We start from the raw sequence: 15,836 nt of genomic DNA, 5'->3' as shown, positions 1-15,836 counted from the left end.
ACACTCTGTATTGGGAGATTTCTTGGATACTCCTTCAGTTGCATGTGGCTTGCTAGATGACTTGACCCTTATTATCAACACAGCTTTAAAGACCTGAGTGTTTTCTAAGTAAAACTGAAAGACAGCTGTGGTGAGAGGACAGGACTTGTTCCTTAACCAAAGAGCAACGCTGGAAGCTACTCTAATGATGCACTCCTAGCCAACTTCCAATGATAGGGTCACTCCCAGGACCCTATGTCTAGCCTATCCTACAATTCTATCTCCTCCAATTGTAACCAGGATACTGCTGCTGTTCTCTTTCTTACTACGTACTCAAACACCTCTGCTCAAACAGTGATCTTCCAGGGTGGCAGCTGTTCCTCTGGTTTGACCACTGTGTCTTCAAAGTTACATCAGGTCACTGAATTAAGGAAAACTCTGTAATAGCCGCTACAATGTGCCTTTCTGAAGAGTCAATACTGGCTCTTTTGAGCACCATGCTAGCTACCACCTGCCCTATTCCATACTTCGTCTTATAACCGGTCCAAAATGCAGTGACCAGGCTCCACTTAATGAATATCATCCTTGTTTTAAAATAGTTGAATTGGCTGTCAAGTTGTTTCCAAGCCCAATTCAAGGTGCTTACTTACACTGATACTTAGGGCTTTAAACAACTTAGGCCCTGTCACAATATATTGTCTTCATTTTTATAAATCCTCTTGGGCATTCTTTTAGTTCCATCACTAAGAATTGGGGGGGGGGGATGGGAGGAGGAAATGGAAGCCTGGGAAAGGGTTGTCTCCATGTCAGCCCGAAATTGTGGAATTCTCTCCCTACAGAGGTGCATCTAGCTCCATTGTTAGTCAGCTTCTGACGTATACCAATGATGCATATATTTACCTGGACCTTTAACAGTTTAGCCATTTCCTGCCTTCAGACATTCCACCCAAAGATCTGAGGCTGCAGCTGGTGGAGATGGGAGACCGGTGTGACTGGGGCTAGTAGTGTGTGATGCTCGCTCCTGTCTCAACATGCTTTCAAGGGCACACTTGAATATGGCTTGGCAGAACGAGATCCGATGCCCTGGTTGGTGTGTAGGCACCAGGAAAAGGGTGTTGTAGCTGCTTTGCTGGTGTGTTTGGCTTAGTGCATTGTCCACATCCAGTCCTGTGGTTTAGTTTCTCCCTGACAAACCACAAGCCATAAAACAAACTTGTGGTTAGTCAGGAAAGAGATAAACCATGAGTCTGGATTTGGATGAGACACGAAACCAAACTATGACTTAGCTCACCATGGCACAGCAGAAAAACCACCAGGGAAGAGGAGCAAAGCAGCTCTGGTATCTTCACAGGGAGCCTTCAAATTCAGGAATTTGTGAATGTAAACCAGGAGGATGCCACATGAGCTGTTCAGCAGCAATCAATATGTACTCGCAGTGTTTTGTCACTGGCTATCCAGACATGCTGATGGAAGTTCTGATGGCAACAAAACTCACAGTATACTTGACAATATTCATACACAGCAACATTTCAATCAGTCCAACTGTGTTTTAATAAGGGAATTTCTTGAATCATGGTAGAGATTGTCTACAAAGTAACAAGGATTATTTTGGTAGTTTACAAATTCTGTTCAGAACTGTAAAATCAAAATATACACCTAAGTGTTAAGAGAATATCTAAAAAAAATGCATTACTATTTTATTTAATTGTTCAATTTCTCCTTAAACAGGAATTTCATATTGTCTTTTTTGGAATGGACTAGATTCATCACTGTAAAGCTGGAAGGAATGGCAGATTGTATCACTGATTTTTGGCAAGTGGATTCCAATTAACACTCACAACATTTTCAAAGATACTAAAAAAATAATGTGGCCCCCTTTTTCAGTTTAAAAAGCTGCACAAACGTTATGGTAGCAATAACAAAAAAGTATTAATTTTATTTTATTTGTTAACCATAGGAACTCGGGTGCTGAAGGACTTTCCAAAGTAAAAAGCAGTTCTCTTTGGGGATATTAGTCAATTAACTTAATAAAGTTCTGTTTTAAGAGGATTTTTCTTTCCTGCTGCGAGGCGAGTCTGCTCCATTTGAGGTTAATGTTCCATTTATTCCATTTTCTAAAAATAAGACAATATACATTGTTAAGCTCTTTTCTAGGTACCATATCTAGAAAGCATTTAAAAATATATTATTCATTTAGTAAAAAGCTGAACTTAAAACAATACAAGACTAGCCCTGCTGAATCAGACCAAAGATTGATTTTGTATAGCATCCCATATCCCACAGCAGCTTTAGAAGAAATGGTAAAATTATGTCCAGACAACTTTATATTACAACCAGATTTTCAAAAATAACATTCACCATACAAGTTAGGTGTGGGGAACCTTTGACTCACCATATATTTTTGGACTACACATCCCATCATCCCTAGTCATTGGTATTGCTTGTTGGGGCTGATGGGACTTGAGAGTCCAGCAACATCTGGTAGGCCAAAGTTTCCTCACACCCAATATAAAGGTAAAGGTAAAGGTACAGGTACCCCTTACCATGAGGTCCAGTTATGGCTGAATCTGGGGTTGCGGCGCTCATCTCGCTTTACTGGCCGAGGGAGCCGGCATACAGCTTTTGGGTCATGTGGCCAGCATGACTAAGCATGACTCTGGCGAACCAGAGCAGCGCACGGAAACACTGTTTACCTTCCCGCTGGAGTGGTACCTATTTATCTACTTGCACTTTGACGTGCTTTCGAACTGCTAGGTTGACAGGAGCAGGGACCGAGCAACGGGAGTTCACCCCATCGCGGGGATTCAAACCGCTGACCTTCTGATCGGCAAGTCCTAGGCTCTGTGGTTTAACCCACAGCGCCACCCGTGTCCCCACACCCGATACAGATATATGTTAATAGTGCCCAGAGTGGCTTAGGACAAATAGCTACAATAGTATTCTATGCTTGGCAGAAAGGCCACGCTATCTGAAAAACACCATTGAGGGCTGCCGCCAAGAATTAGAGCATTGGCCTAGAAGTGGGTAGACTTGGAGAAGTGTTTCCCAAACTTGAGTGTCCAGTTGTTTTCGGACTACAATTCCCATCACCCCTGACCACTGGGTCCTGCTAGCTAGGGATGATGGGAGTTGTAGTTCAAAACAACTGGAGACCCAAGTTTGGGAAGCACTGAATTAGAGGCTCCTCAGTCTGTCATGAAGCTTGCTGGGCGATCTTGGGCCTGTCACCAACTCTCACCATATCCTACTTCGCAATTGTGAAGAGGAAATATAAACACAATAAAAAATCTAGATTTCCAAATAGGTAAAGCCCTGTAATTTATGTCATTTACAGAAGATCCAGCAGGCAATGAATGCCTAGGGGGGCACTTGGTTACCCCTTTCCTGCTCTTCTTAACTTTCCATCCCAGGTCAGCTTGCAATGCAATTAAAAACCCCAAACAGTAAGATGCACCAGTAACAAAAATATACATAATAAATTTAAGAGTCAACGAGTGAAACTAGGCAATGACTCCGTATGTCTAATTTTCAGCACTTTCATGACTGCATGCAACCCAAGAGTCTAAAAATAATATAAAAAAGAACTGGGGCTTGAGCAGTTGAGTGCCAACCATTCTGTGATCCACCCTGAGATCTTATGACGAAGGGCAGGAATCCAGTAAATAAATAACTTAGCCAGAATTCTGACATTAGAAACTTCTTGCTTTATTTGCAGAGACCTCTCGTCCTTTATGCGCCGCTAGAAGGTGCAGTAAATTAAGATCACCACTCAAGCTTGTGGACTGTCTACACTCTGCAATTGTGATCACTAACCCAGGGCAAGAAGATAAATGGAGAGAGACAAGAGCTCCTTCCAGAGACAGAATACTATGAAAGATGCTATGTGTGACACACCCGCACCATACATTTAAAGCATTCTTTCACCGACTTTTCACAGTCATGGCTTCCCCCAAGGAACCAGGGGAGCCATAGTTTTGCAAAGGGTGCTGAGACTTGTTAGGAGAACATTAACAAATGAAAGTTCCCAGGATTCTTTGTGGGAAGCCAATTTTATCTCCCAATGAATCTGTCTCACCAATACTTGGTTATGTAAGAAATTAGTACCACTGCCCTTGAATTCAGGGAACGTAGTATTGGCTTAAGCGTCACTGGTAACAAGGTTCCTCAGTGTCTTGTGGAACTTGTTTCATTTCCCCCTCCACCAAAACTGTACAGGGTAAAGGACTGAAATACAAACCTCTTTCTTTTTTAGAAGGCTTGCTTTTAGCTGTTGCAAACTTCTTTTTCACTGGTTGGGGAGGTGAAGAATGTTCTCTCCACCTTCTCAGCTGGAAATTGATGAACTTCCACATCATAAAGGCCTGTGTGAAACAGATAGATGCCAGTACGCTGATTCTACAAAGAGAAGACAGATTACTGTACTAGGATTCCTGAAGATCCGGAAATTAGAAGCATCAGGAAAACTGTTCCCACTGGGCAGGATGTTTCTTGGCCATTTATCAAGCCTTTTATTTCCTTGTTATCTAGGAAAGTACATAAAAAGCCCAGAGAGATTAGGTTTAATGGAAGCATAGCAAAGCTTCAGGAATTTAACAAGGTAATAACGCAATAGGAATGCATAGACTGAAAAGCATGTTCTGAAATTGGCAAATTCTCTCGTTCCCATGCAATAACTAAACTACACTTGGCTGTGAGTCCTGGAAGACCTGCTCCCTGCCTTGCAGGCCTTTTCCCACTTGGCCTGGGAAGGCAAGGCCCTGACTGACTCCAGCTACAAAAGCTGAGGCTGCTGAACAGACTCTTGGTCTCGGGTTTTGTCTGTGGGGTTTAGTTGTGAACTGCCCGGAGCATGGTTTGAACTGTGGAAAGGCAACATACAAATAAAATGTATGTATTATGACAAAGATGATAACATCCAATTCTCTAACCAGGAGGGCGGCACTTTTTGTACTTGGATCTAGATGAAGATATTTCACACTTAGTTATCAGTGACATACACTATGTGGCTAGATAAACAGCAGCCCATGATCTGCAGCTCACGGAAACAACATCCTTCCAGAAACTATAAATATAGTCACGGTACTATGTAACTAGAAGCTGAAATTCATACTGAAACTGAGCCAAAATTCTTTGTGGAATGGTTTCAACACTTTCTGGGGTCATCACAGATAGACCCTAAACATCTACCCTCAATGTGAAGGAGTGGGACCAATATCATCAGGTGGTCAACATGCTCAAGTGTTTAAATTTAAGAATTTATGCTTTAACTACAAAAAGAAACGTTTCCTGAAAAGACAGGCAGTGCACACCACCCATTTTTAACAGCATGTTTTACATCACATTTTATTCTGCAAAACATGTACACAAGGAAAGTTCTTATTTACTATTTTTATAGTTCTACATCTCAGCTAATTACCTAAATTCACCCTTAACGTACCCTAATCCTGCATAGAGCGAGGTAATTTTCATCTGTTTTACTGTTTTAACTTTTGTATGTTTTAAAAGTATGGTTGTGAATTTTTCTTGATTTTAATGTTTTATCTTTTTGTAAACCAACTACTTTGAGGTTTTTTTTTTAAATAATAAAGCTTAATTATTATAATAATAACAACTATACTATAAAGTTCATGAAATAAATTAAAAATAACTTTTTGACAGGAGCCAAATATGACCCTCCAGACCTCTGTACCCTGTCTTTGGGATACCCCTCCACCCCTCACCAACAACACTGCCCTGTGTCCTCTTCATTTTTGCCTGGCTGGCGCGTGACCCTAAACCACGAAAACAATTCTTGCTTGCCTTGACAGAGGGTGAGAGATGGGGCAGATGGGATGTAGAACACACAAATTAAGAGCCTCAGCCATGGCTCCACCCACTTGTGGCTCTAGTCCCACCCACTTTTTGTCTTTCGCCCTGCCCACCAATGGAATGCAGCTTCTGGAAGGCTTCCCATCCCGCCTTCCCCTGGTTTATGCAAATGCTGATTAACTGGGAATTGTACAAGTTCTAGATAAAGCCAGTTCATACAAAAGCAGACGACTCAAACAAGTCTCATTCACATGAAGCTATGACTTTAAAGCACCACAGAAGAAGCCTGCCAGCTGTTCATCTGATGCAGCCTCTTCTTTCAGACAGAAGCCCACCAGATGCTTTTAGGAAAGTGATCCCCAAACAACTCATGAAGTTTCACCGTTTCTAACTATGAAGCTGTGCCTGTCATCTCATACCTGATGGGCAGCACATTAAAGTTTCCGGTACTAAAATCCAATGTTTGATCCTCTGCTCTGGCAAGGCCAAATCCAACAGTAAGGACGGAAAGAATTAGGGTCAGAAGTCTTCCCAAAACAAAAAGGACGGCCCAGATTGAAAACCTAGAGGGAAGAGACCAGGTATGAACATATTATTACTGCCCCTCAGTAGAATTCCATCCATTCATTGTACTACTTACAGCAATTATTTCAGAGGCAGATACGATTAACATACGTGTTGAATATTAAGGTGTCATGGGCCAAAAGTACTTGACTTCACACAACATTTCAGAACACCGTTAAGCCAGAACACTGTCCCTTCTCACACATCCAGGAAGGCATTCTAGAGGATACAATGTGGTGGGCTCTTCTGTGATACTTCTTCCATCTCTGAGGGCTCAGAAAATGTGTGAAGCCATCTAAGCTTCAAATAGCTTCTACATTAAGGAATTGTTCAATGTGGATATATATATCTTCTATAAACAGGCTGGTCAAGTCCTTTCTTCAAAACTAATGAAGCTATTCCAGGTTGGGGGAGTGTTTGTATGCGCATCTGAATGCACACCAATCTCAAGAAGTAATTGGTAACTGTTTTGTGCATAGGAATTCTGTGGTTGTACTGAAGGTAATGAAGGCTTAGTAACTGAACAGCAAGTTGTCTTTATGCCAGAGGGGAAAAGGAAGGAATATACCTGGCTAAGCTGCACTGATCCTTGAGGGTAGGAGGTGGCAAGATCAAGGGAGTGAGAAGTGCCTGGAACATGGTGTCAGAAGTGAAGAAAATGTAGGAGAAAGAGGTGAGGGGTGCACCTGACCAAGAGATACACAGGTAAGTCAGGCCAAAGTCTGTGTACCTGAAGTAATCAGCCAGATATCTGCTTGCAGACTTCAATTTTTATCTTAAACAGAGAACTTAAAACTATCTCTATTATTATTAGATGTTCTTTTAATGTACAGAAGAACAGGGAGCATTTGCTGAAGCAGCCCAATGTTAACTGTACAAGTTCAAGCATTAATTAGAAGTTGCATTCCCAGACATATTTTTAAAGGTTGGAAGTTACCGTAAAGTACTTACCCTTTCTGATATTTTTCGTCACTGAAGTAAAACAGCCTGGAGATGTGGAACAGAAACTCCACAAAGTAATGTAGCACAAGAAGAACAAGGCCAAGGTGGGTCAAACTGTAAGAACAAAAATGAAAGGAAAGAAGTTTCGAGTTGGTAGAGGGACGCAATGTCTTTGATTAAACCCACTCATTTGGCCTTGCATTAATTAAATTTGGCACAGGAATTCAGGGCTCAGTGACAGTTTCCTATGTCCGCTTTCAAACAGGCCCAGGAATATACACACATGTTTTGCAGCAGTATAGATCCCTCAGTGATGCAGATCATCAGAATGAAAATCTGATGCATGCCTTTTGGTTCCTTAGCCATCCAAGGCACAGTTCATAGGTGTGAAGGACAGGTTCACTCAGTTGTGGTGCCAGTTACAGAACACCTTCCTGATGGAAGCCCACCCGGCTTTGCCTTTATCACCCTTCTGCCAAACAACGAGAACATAACTCTGTCCTAGAACAGTTCAGGGCAGGTGTCCTTGATGGCAACTGTTCTGAATTCTCCTGGTCCTTGTACTTTGACTGCCTTATTGATTTTAATGTTTTACTGGCAATTTTAAATTGATTATCTGCTGAAGCAGCTCTGGAGATATATATATATATATATATATATATATATATATATATATATATTCACACACACACACAAAAAACCACCTTGATGTTTCAAAATTTAAATACAAGCTTTTCTAGGGGACAAGGAAATTTGTAAAAATGCACTAGTGTAAACACCTAGTGGACGTCTACAGTCATTTTACAGGGTACAGTGTACTGTATGTTGGATTGCAGTATCTGAACACTTGATACTGTGTTTCACTATCAAATTAGTTATGTATTATTGAATTTAACCCCACCCCATCCTCTCTAAGGGGCTCTGTATGGCAGCAAAACAAGTAAGTCACTTACTTTAACAGATAAGCTCCAGCGATATGGAAAAGATAGAGTCCAATGTAAACAAGCTGGCGAGGAATGTCTTCCTATGAAAAAGCCACAGCTTTATCAATTCTGCAGGGAGTTCTCATAATTTAAATACATTCACCAGTTTCTGGACATTACCAATCCGGACAACCATTTCTTGTCTTATACTATTCTGTTTCTAATAGCTGATCCTGGAGTTTGTTAGTACCCTGAAATCTTACTCAAATCTTTAAAATAAATGTTCTGCTTGATTTATTTCACAAATGCTTAAAAGACATACAAACATGTTTCTATGTGTGCAAAAATAAGAATAAATGTAGAAGATTTGCATGGTAGTAAGATTTCTACAATATGCAATCCTCAGTTCCCCACGTCTAGGTTTCAAATTGCAACAGGCCAGAAACTTTGCCACCTAAGAATAATAAATGTACCAGTGCTGCTCCAACTATTCACTGGATGTTGCAACACTACCCTTGGATAAATGGTAAAAACCACACACTGGTATATTGTGGTCATACAAGACCTTATTCACTGTTTGCTAACCTGCCATCTTTCGGAACATAATGACCAAATTACTCTTATTATCATTCAAACCATGAACTGTTCAACCAAGCAGAAAATTAATTTTTGTTAGCAGGAAATGAGAAAGATCTCACTGTATTTGCCCTGGTAGCTGCTAATAAGGCTGATTACAATGCTGAAAGTTGTAAACGTTTATACCATGCAGCTGTTCTGCATCGAGATCATCATAAACCAGAGCTGACAGCCACTGCAATATGCAAAGAGGGGGAAATGACTGCGGTTACTTTAAAAAAGGAAATGAAAGCTTCGTGACTATGCTGGAGGATGGGTGTGTGCTGCTGCTGTTGCCCGTAGAGGCTAAACCTTGGTTCTGTGCTGGGCCTCACCATTTTGGAGCTTAGCAAGGCAGCGACACAGCCTTCAGAGGTTTGCAGTTCAGCAACTAACTGTATTTTTTCATGTATAAGATGCACCCATGTATAAGACACCCCCTACTTTTGGCGACCCCAAATTTAGAAAATGGGCATATGCACTATCCGTGTATAAGACGCTCCCAGATTTTTAACCTTATTTTAAAGTAAAAAAGCCTAGTCTTATACATGGAAAAGTTTCCCAGGTGCAGTTTAGTGTTCCTAACTAACAAAAGACTCCTAGGCATGTCTATTCACTTGTCCCACTAAGTTCACTGGCACTTAATTCCTAGATAAATGTGTATAGCAGTAAGGAAACTTTGGCTCTCCAGATGCTGCTGAACTCCCATTAGCCCTAGCAAACAGGGCCAAAGGTTTTCAACACCTGCTGCATGGGGTTCCAGCCTAATCATTAGAAATACAGGGTGATACATAATGAAGTATGCAGTTTCCATTTGATATAAATGGAAACTGTATACTTCATTGTGAATCAACCTGTATATCCAAGTAAAAGCAAAGTCCCTTGGAAAAGTAACTCACAGAAATCTTCCCTACCTCTCAGAAGACCCAAGTACAGTGTGGAAGAATGCTACAAATGTTGACAGTAAGATATACATAACTAGGCAACAACCTTGCTTAAAGCATTGCCATGAGCAAAGAGTTTGCTTTTAGAAGAATTTACTTTTCTTTCCTACCAGCTAATTAAGTCTTTAAAATATATACAGTGGTACCTCGGGTTACATATGCTTCAGGTTACAGACTCTACTAACCCAGAAATAGTACCTCGGGTTAAGAACTTTACTTCAGGATGAGAACAGAAATTGTGATCTGGCGGCACGGCGGCAGCGGGAGGCCCCATTAGCTAAAGTTGGTGCTTCAGGTTAAGAACAGTTTCAAGTTAAGTACGGACCTCTGGAGCGAATTAAGTTCTTAACCCAAGGTACCACTGTACACATATTTTTAGAGGCTTCTGAACATGAAACTAAAGGTGGACTTACTTTTTTTGTCTTCTGGAAATAGAGTTCTGGAAAAGCATGCAACCAGTATGCCAGTTGGGAGATGTAAAAAAATTTCATTTGGAACCTACAATACAGCATGGAAAAGGTCAAAGATATTGAAATAGCTCTCGAATAAGACCTTGTTTAAATTAGGTGTTACAATAGAGTCATATCTGAAATGTTTTCTACAGAGTTTAAGAACTAATGGTAGGATGGAAACTACCAGTCACACATTTATGAAAGAACAACATGCTTGGAATTGACAACAGAAGACCAGGAGAGCAGGCTTTTGTTTGAAGAAAAGAACTTGAAATACCTGCAAGCAAGTTGCTGGTTGATTTAACACCCTGGGACAAGTTAAAGAAACTATATGACACATGCCCCACCCCGCAACTCTGATAAACTCACGGCAATGATGTATGTGGATAGTCCCGCCAGAGTGATGTTGGGTCAGCTACATAATTCTCCTGAAAATAAGAAATAAACATGTCAAATACCCTTTATGGTTAAGACTAAACTAACTACAGGTCTATGGAGAAGTTAGTCCCATTTGAGATCAATGGGGCTCATTCCTACTAAGTGATACAGAATTGCAGCTTGAGTATGTACAAGTGAGATACTCACAGAGACAAGAATGCTTGTTCCCCAAACACAGGAGAAAAGGTAGAACGCACTGAGTTGTCCAGATTCATTGAACTTGCTGTGCTTTGTTTTGGAAAAGTGCATCTTCCTGTTAATTTTCTAAAAGAAAAGGAATCTGTGTTATTGATCTGAGTAACAGCTTTCATACGAAGTTATCTGTCATGTGAAGCCAAATCCAAGACTCACGTTGACAACACATCCATACACTCAATCAAATACCACTGTAGCAATACTCAATATTGTCCTGACAATACTTACATCTAACACATATTCTTGAATGATAGCATGTATGATTATTGCAACCAGCATGTAGAAGAAAACCGTAGCCAAATCTTTGATGCCATAGTGATACAATGTGACTGTTTCTGTAGATTGTTTCTCTAAGAGAAGAAAAGACAGCATTAAATATACACTTATTTTACCAACCCACTCCTAATCTGAAATTGGAACTGAAGAAATTAAAGAGTTATTTCAAGTTTAATGAAGACTGCAAGGGCTAGTTTGTTATTTACTTCTCCACTAACACAGCATTAGTTAATGCAAGTAAAAGTCTAAATTACAATATATGCAGTATGCTAAAATGTTGGAACAAATCATGCCTTTATTATTTCAGTCACCAGATTCAAAATCTTATTTATCTTTAAGAGCAGCACAGCAAGGAAAACTTAGTTTCCACCCAGAGCTAAGCTCATATTGACAATAGGCAGGGTAAGACAATGCAAAACTGTGGTTTGGTGCTAGAGCAACAAGGGAAGCAGGACCATTGCATTTGTGTGCCCCCTTTCCTCCAGCATTCATGATTCCCTCCCTGGGTTTGTGGTTTCTGATCCATTGTTTCTGATTCTTGTTTGCAGGGAGTAAGTGTAAACCATGTTGCTGGAGGAAAGACAAACTATGATTTGCTGCAAATCAGGAAGGAAGGGATGAAATAATGATATGTGATGGGTGGGGAAGGGAGGGGAAATTCTACAGCCTTTCAAGACTCATACATGTTGCACCAAGCCATGGCTTGGTGATACATTCAAACTAGCCTATAGGTCACAAAGCAAACATCATTACTGGTGAACTGACATGGAAAAATTGTGCTGATGTTTCTCATTCTTCAGCTGTTCCACTAGGACAGTGTTTGCTAGTGTAGCATGTTTTAGGACTAGCCTATTAGATGATATGGTAATATATTAGCAGTGAGTCAGTATTCCTTTTCTATCTAGGACAAATGCTTAAATATTTTTTAGAGCTTTACCTGTGGCAGGGATGGTAACATTGTACTGAAGTGTAACAAAGACAACAGCTGCTTTTGCTGTAACCTGAAATGAAGCAAAACCCAATTAAATAAAATTATTTCTACAAAGAACACACCAAGGATGAAATTCTAAACATACTAACAGCACAACCCTAACCATGCCTACTCAGAAGCAAGGAAAATAACATTATTATTACAATTATTATTTATTTGTGTAGCTGAAGCCATTACAAAAGAAATGACATCAAACTAGGACAATGGGTCACAGAAGACTGGTTATTTCCACAATTCTTTACTATTTCAACAAATATACCCAGTAACTCAAGATTACCTATAAAACCAACAGATATTTCAGTCCCCTACCCCAATCTTCTTGCCAATACATTCCTATTGTTGGCTGTTATCTATATGCAAGCCTAACTAGGCTTGCCACAGTGGCCCAGATGAGTGGCTACTTATAAGCTTGTGGCTGTCCAAATAACGCAAGCAAATGCACTGCTGAGAACACATAACTGCTCATGCCACTTTTAAAACAGCTGTTCCCAACAAAAATTGCCTCAGGACATCACTTATGGGCAAGCTGGTATAGAAAGAACATAAACTGCTGCAATCTTTAGCTTCAAGAAAGAAAAATGCTAGACACATTACTTTTTACCAATGTACTGCATGGAAAACCAAGGACAACTATTTTAGAATGGCATTTGCATACATGCTTATAAAAGTGCATCTGCTCCTCAGGCTACTTTCCTCCAAAGTGTCATCAGAACTTGGGGCAGCAGCTACTGAAGCAGGTTTTCAACAGAGCCTTAAAGTTATAGCGCTCAAATACTTTACAAAGAAGCACTACCATTTAAAACTGCTCTGGCGCAAGTCACTCAGCTGCTTAAGTCTTCCATACCCTCATTAAGCTCTGGGACTAATAAGCTCAGTTTCATGTTTTATTGCTTTCATATGTTTTTTTAAATGATATAGCAGTATATAAATATTTTTATAAGACAGTTATTTAACTATTTCAAGGACATCTTCCCCTTCCCAGGTTCTAATCCAGAGCCATGGCATGCACACACCTTGACACGTGTCGCATCCCCTATCTGGAGGGGCGCCAGGAAACCCCATCTGGCTGCGACCAACGACTGCAAGCGACCGCCACGCTCGGGAGGCGGGCGGTGGGGCTCGCTCTATGTACACGTCACCGTCCAGCTCACCTTCCCTGGAGCCGAGAGGAGGGGAGGAGCCGCTTCCCGCAGCGCCTCATGGGGCTTGTAGTTCTGCCCGTTGCACACAAAGGACTGCGCGCCCTCTCCCCTCCCCTTAGCCCAGGCAACGGGAGCCAAATCTGTCTCTGCGCGCTCCCCGCTCCGCACACCCTGCCAGCACCTCCCGTCTCCAAAAACGTCGAGTCTCCCCGCCCTCCCCATAGTGCTCCAGCTCCGAGTGCCACGTAACCTTGACGAGACCAGGAACTACTCAGCAGGCAGCCAGGCAAGCAAGCAAGCAAGCGCACAACCCGGTCAGAGAGGCGTGCACGGCGGAGGCTCTTTCGCCACACACTCCGAAAACCCCGTTTACACTGCGGCGGTTGCTCCGCTTCGGAAACCCTGGAGGCAGCAAAGGCGACGGGGGCTGTACCTACTTCCCCTCTCCGACAGCGGGATGCTATGTGCAGGCTTACTCAGGAGTAAGCCCCACTACTGTGCTCCGTGTGGCTTACTCCCTGGTTAGGATGCTCAGCGCTGCAGGTCTGCATTTCGGCAAGACGGAGCTGAAGTGGGTGTGGAGCACACCCGGCTCCCCCAAAGGAGAAACGAGTGTGTATATGGGGGCGGGGGGCATGAGAGACAGATGTCAGGCCCAGCAGACTTTGACTGAGGACGGAGGCAGCCACATCTGCCGGGGAAGGGCGGCTGCTCCTGCTCGCAGGATGATGCACCGCTCGGGCTACCTACCAGCTGCTCCTCCGCGCAAACCCACAACAGCAACTGCTGACGCGGACACAACAAGGCGCACCCGCCTGCCTCCCTCGTGCCCCCCCCCTTGACACAAGGACCTGCTGACTTCCCACCACCCCACACTCTCCGTCTGCCAAGGCGAACGGCTCGAGGAAGGACCGAAAAGCCTGCCAGATGTTTCCCGGGGCGGGGCGGGGTGGGTGGGTGGAGGAAGCCGCTGCCTTAATCACCCAACTCCGTGTCCTCTCCCCCTCCACCACCCACGCCACGCAGGATCCTTTCTAAGACCCACACAGGTTTGCGGCCAGGGAGGAACTCCAGCTCCCCACGACCATGTTGCTGGCAGCATTTGGACGGCGATGAATGGGTTTGTGGATACACTTAGTATACACGCAATCGCCACACCACTCCCCTCCTCTCTTTACACACACTAGAAGGGAAAGAGGAAGCGGGAGGGACGGCGACGGCGGCAGGGACTAGAAGCTTGTCCCCGTTGGAAACCAGTCTCTTCCCCACGCCGCGCTGGCTGAGGCCGGGGAGAAGCGGACCTCGCTCCCTAACGAGGCGCCTCCTTGACCGTAGGAAGGAGCCGGCTCCCCTCCGCCTCCCCCCATCCCTCCTGGGCGCCCTGGTCCTCCTTCCTCACCTCGAACATGAGCCCCAGCAGGAAGACCATGGCCATGCAGGAGACAATGTCCGCGTGGTTCTGCACGACGAACTCATGGCTGAGCACGGGCGGGTTCTTGCTGCTCTTCTTGCGGATCGCCATGGCGGGCAGAGCGCAGCGCGGCCACCAGCCCTTCCTTCCTTCCTCGGCCCCTGCTCCAGCCGCCGCCGCTAGCCTATAGCCCAGCCCAGCCCCGCTCGCGCTCTCTGCGGCGGGCCCCCGAGGAAGGGGAGGACGCCCAGGCAGCTGCTCCGCCCAACTTCGCCTCCTCCTCCTCCTCGCCTCCCTGCCCCTCCCCCCTTCCGAGTCTCCAGCAGCCCAGCATTCGAAACCGCGACTCGTCGCTTCTTTATCTCTCCGCCCGCAGAGAAGGCTCCATACCGAGAGGCGTTGGGAACCTCCGAGAGCGCCACCTTCCGCTCCGGAGGCCCCAGATCCGGAACTGGACGTGGATTGGGTTAACGAGAGGGCGAAGCGGGAGGTTGGGCCCCTCCCCGCCCCTTTTAGAAAGGGCGCCCGGCCAATCACAGAGGCCGGCTCAGAGTCCTAGAGGTACGAAGGGGGAAAGAGAGAGAAGAAAAGTCTATGGTGAATTAAATCAGGGGTCGCGTGTGAGAAAGGTGAGCATGCGCGTAGGAGTTGCTTGGGTTACCTGTTACTGAAAGAGCACAGGTTGTCTGCAGCAGCCCTCGAGAACTATATATATGTGTGTGTGTGTGTGTGTGTGAGAGAGAGAGAGAGAGAGAGAGAGAGAGAGAGGACGGACTTTGTGCCCTCTTTAGATCTGTACTTTCTGCTTCTTAAGTACAAATGTGTGGGTTTCTGTATCCCAAATTTCTATATCTCAACTGAATCCGGCAAGGCGGGGTCGTCACTCAGTAAGGGAACACCAGGTTTTGAATGCACAAGGTCCAAGTTCAGTCTCTGGGAAAGTCTCCAGTCTGAAACCCTGCAGAGGTTTCAGATATCTAGATTTTGACTCTCTACATGGCTGCATCCCATTTACTTTCCCTTAAGATTTTACGGCTAAGAAACTTATGGCTTGTTTACCTCCAGTGGCATATCCAGAACAGACAAGCTGCTCAGTGCATCCAATTCCTCCTGTGTACAAAAGCAGGTGTTCCAACTCACCTGCACCCTCTCCATC

General features: G+C 43.8%; 1 protein-coding gene across 2 annotated transcripts; it reads right to left on the bottom strand.

The window, feature by feature from the left end:
• Positions 1-1,506: 1,506 nt before the first annotated feature.
• Positions 1,507-15,132, bottom strand: TRAM1 (translocation associated membrane protein 1). Of its 2 annotated transcripts, none has more exons than XM_083517375.1 (11): positions 14,669-15,132; positions 12,074-12,137; positions 11,089-11,210; positions 10,813-10,929; positions 10,597-10,655; positions 10,189-10,273; positions 8,247-8,317; positions 7,303-7,407; positions 6,207-6,350; positions 4,217-4,374; positions 1,507-2,093 (listed from the first exon to the last, which is right to left on the bottom strand). In XM_083517375.1, the coding sequence occupies exons 1-11, from the start codon at positions 14,789-14,791 to the stop codon at positions 2,020-2,022; spliced, it is 1,122 nt and encodes a 373-aa protein (XP_083373501.1). In that variant the 5' UTR covers positions 14,792-15,132; the 3' UTR covers positions 1,507-2,019. The 2 variants fall into 2 exon arrangements, with proteins under 2 accessions (XP_083373501.1, XP_083373502.1); XM_083517376.1 differs by lacking the exon at positions 14,669-15,132 and adding an exon at positions 13,141-13,304.
• Positions 15,133-15,836: the final 704 nt, after the last annotated feature.

This window comes from Podarcis liolepis, assembly GCF_965112155.1.
Source record: "Podarcis liolepis genome assembly, chromosome: 8".
In the NCBI taxonomy this organism is placed as follows: Eukaryota; Metazoa; Chordata; class Lepidosauria; order Squamata; family Lacertidae; genus Podarcis; species Podarcis liolepis.
The sequence above is the reverse complement of the archived record's forward strand: the minus strand, read 5'-3'. Positions and strand labels throughout refer to the sequence as shown.

Coding starts and splice junctions, on each gene's coding strand:
- TRAM1 (XM_083517375.1), bottom strand. CDS start 14,791: ATGGCGATCCGCAAGAAGAGCAGCAAGAACCCGCCCGTGCTCAGCCAT. Junction 10,656..10,812: donor GAACAAGCATTCTTGTCTCT/GTGAGTATCTCA, acceptor TCTTATTTTCAG/GAGAATTATGTAGCTGACCC. Junction 7,408..8,246: donor GCTGGAGCTTATCTGTTAAA/GTAAGTGACTTA, acceptor TTGTTCTTACAG/TTTGACCCACCTTGGCCTTG.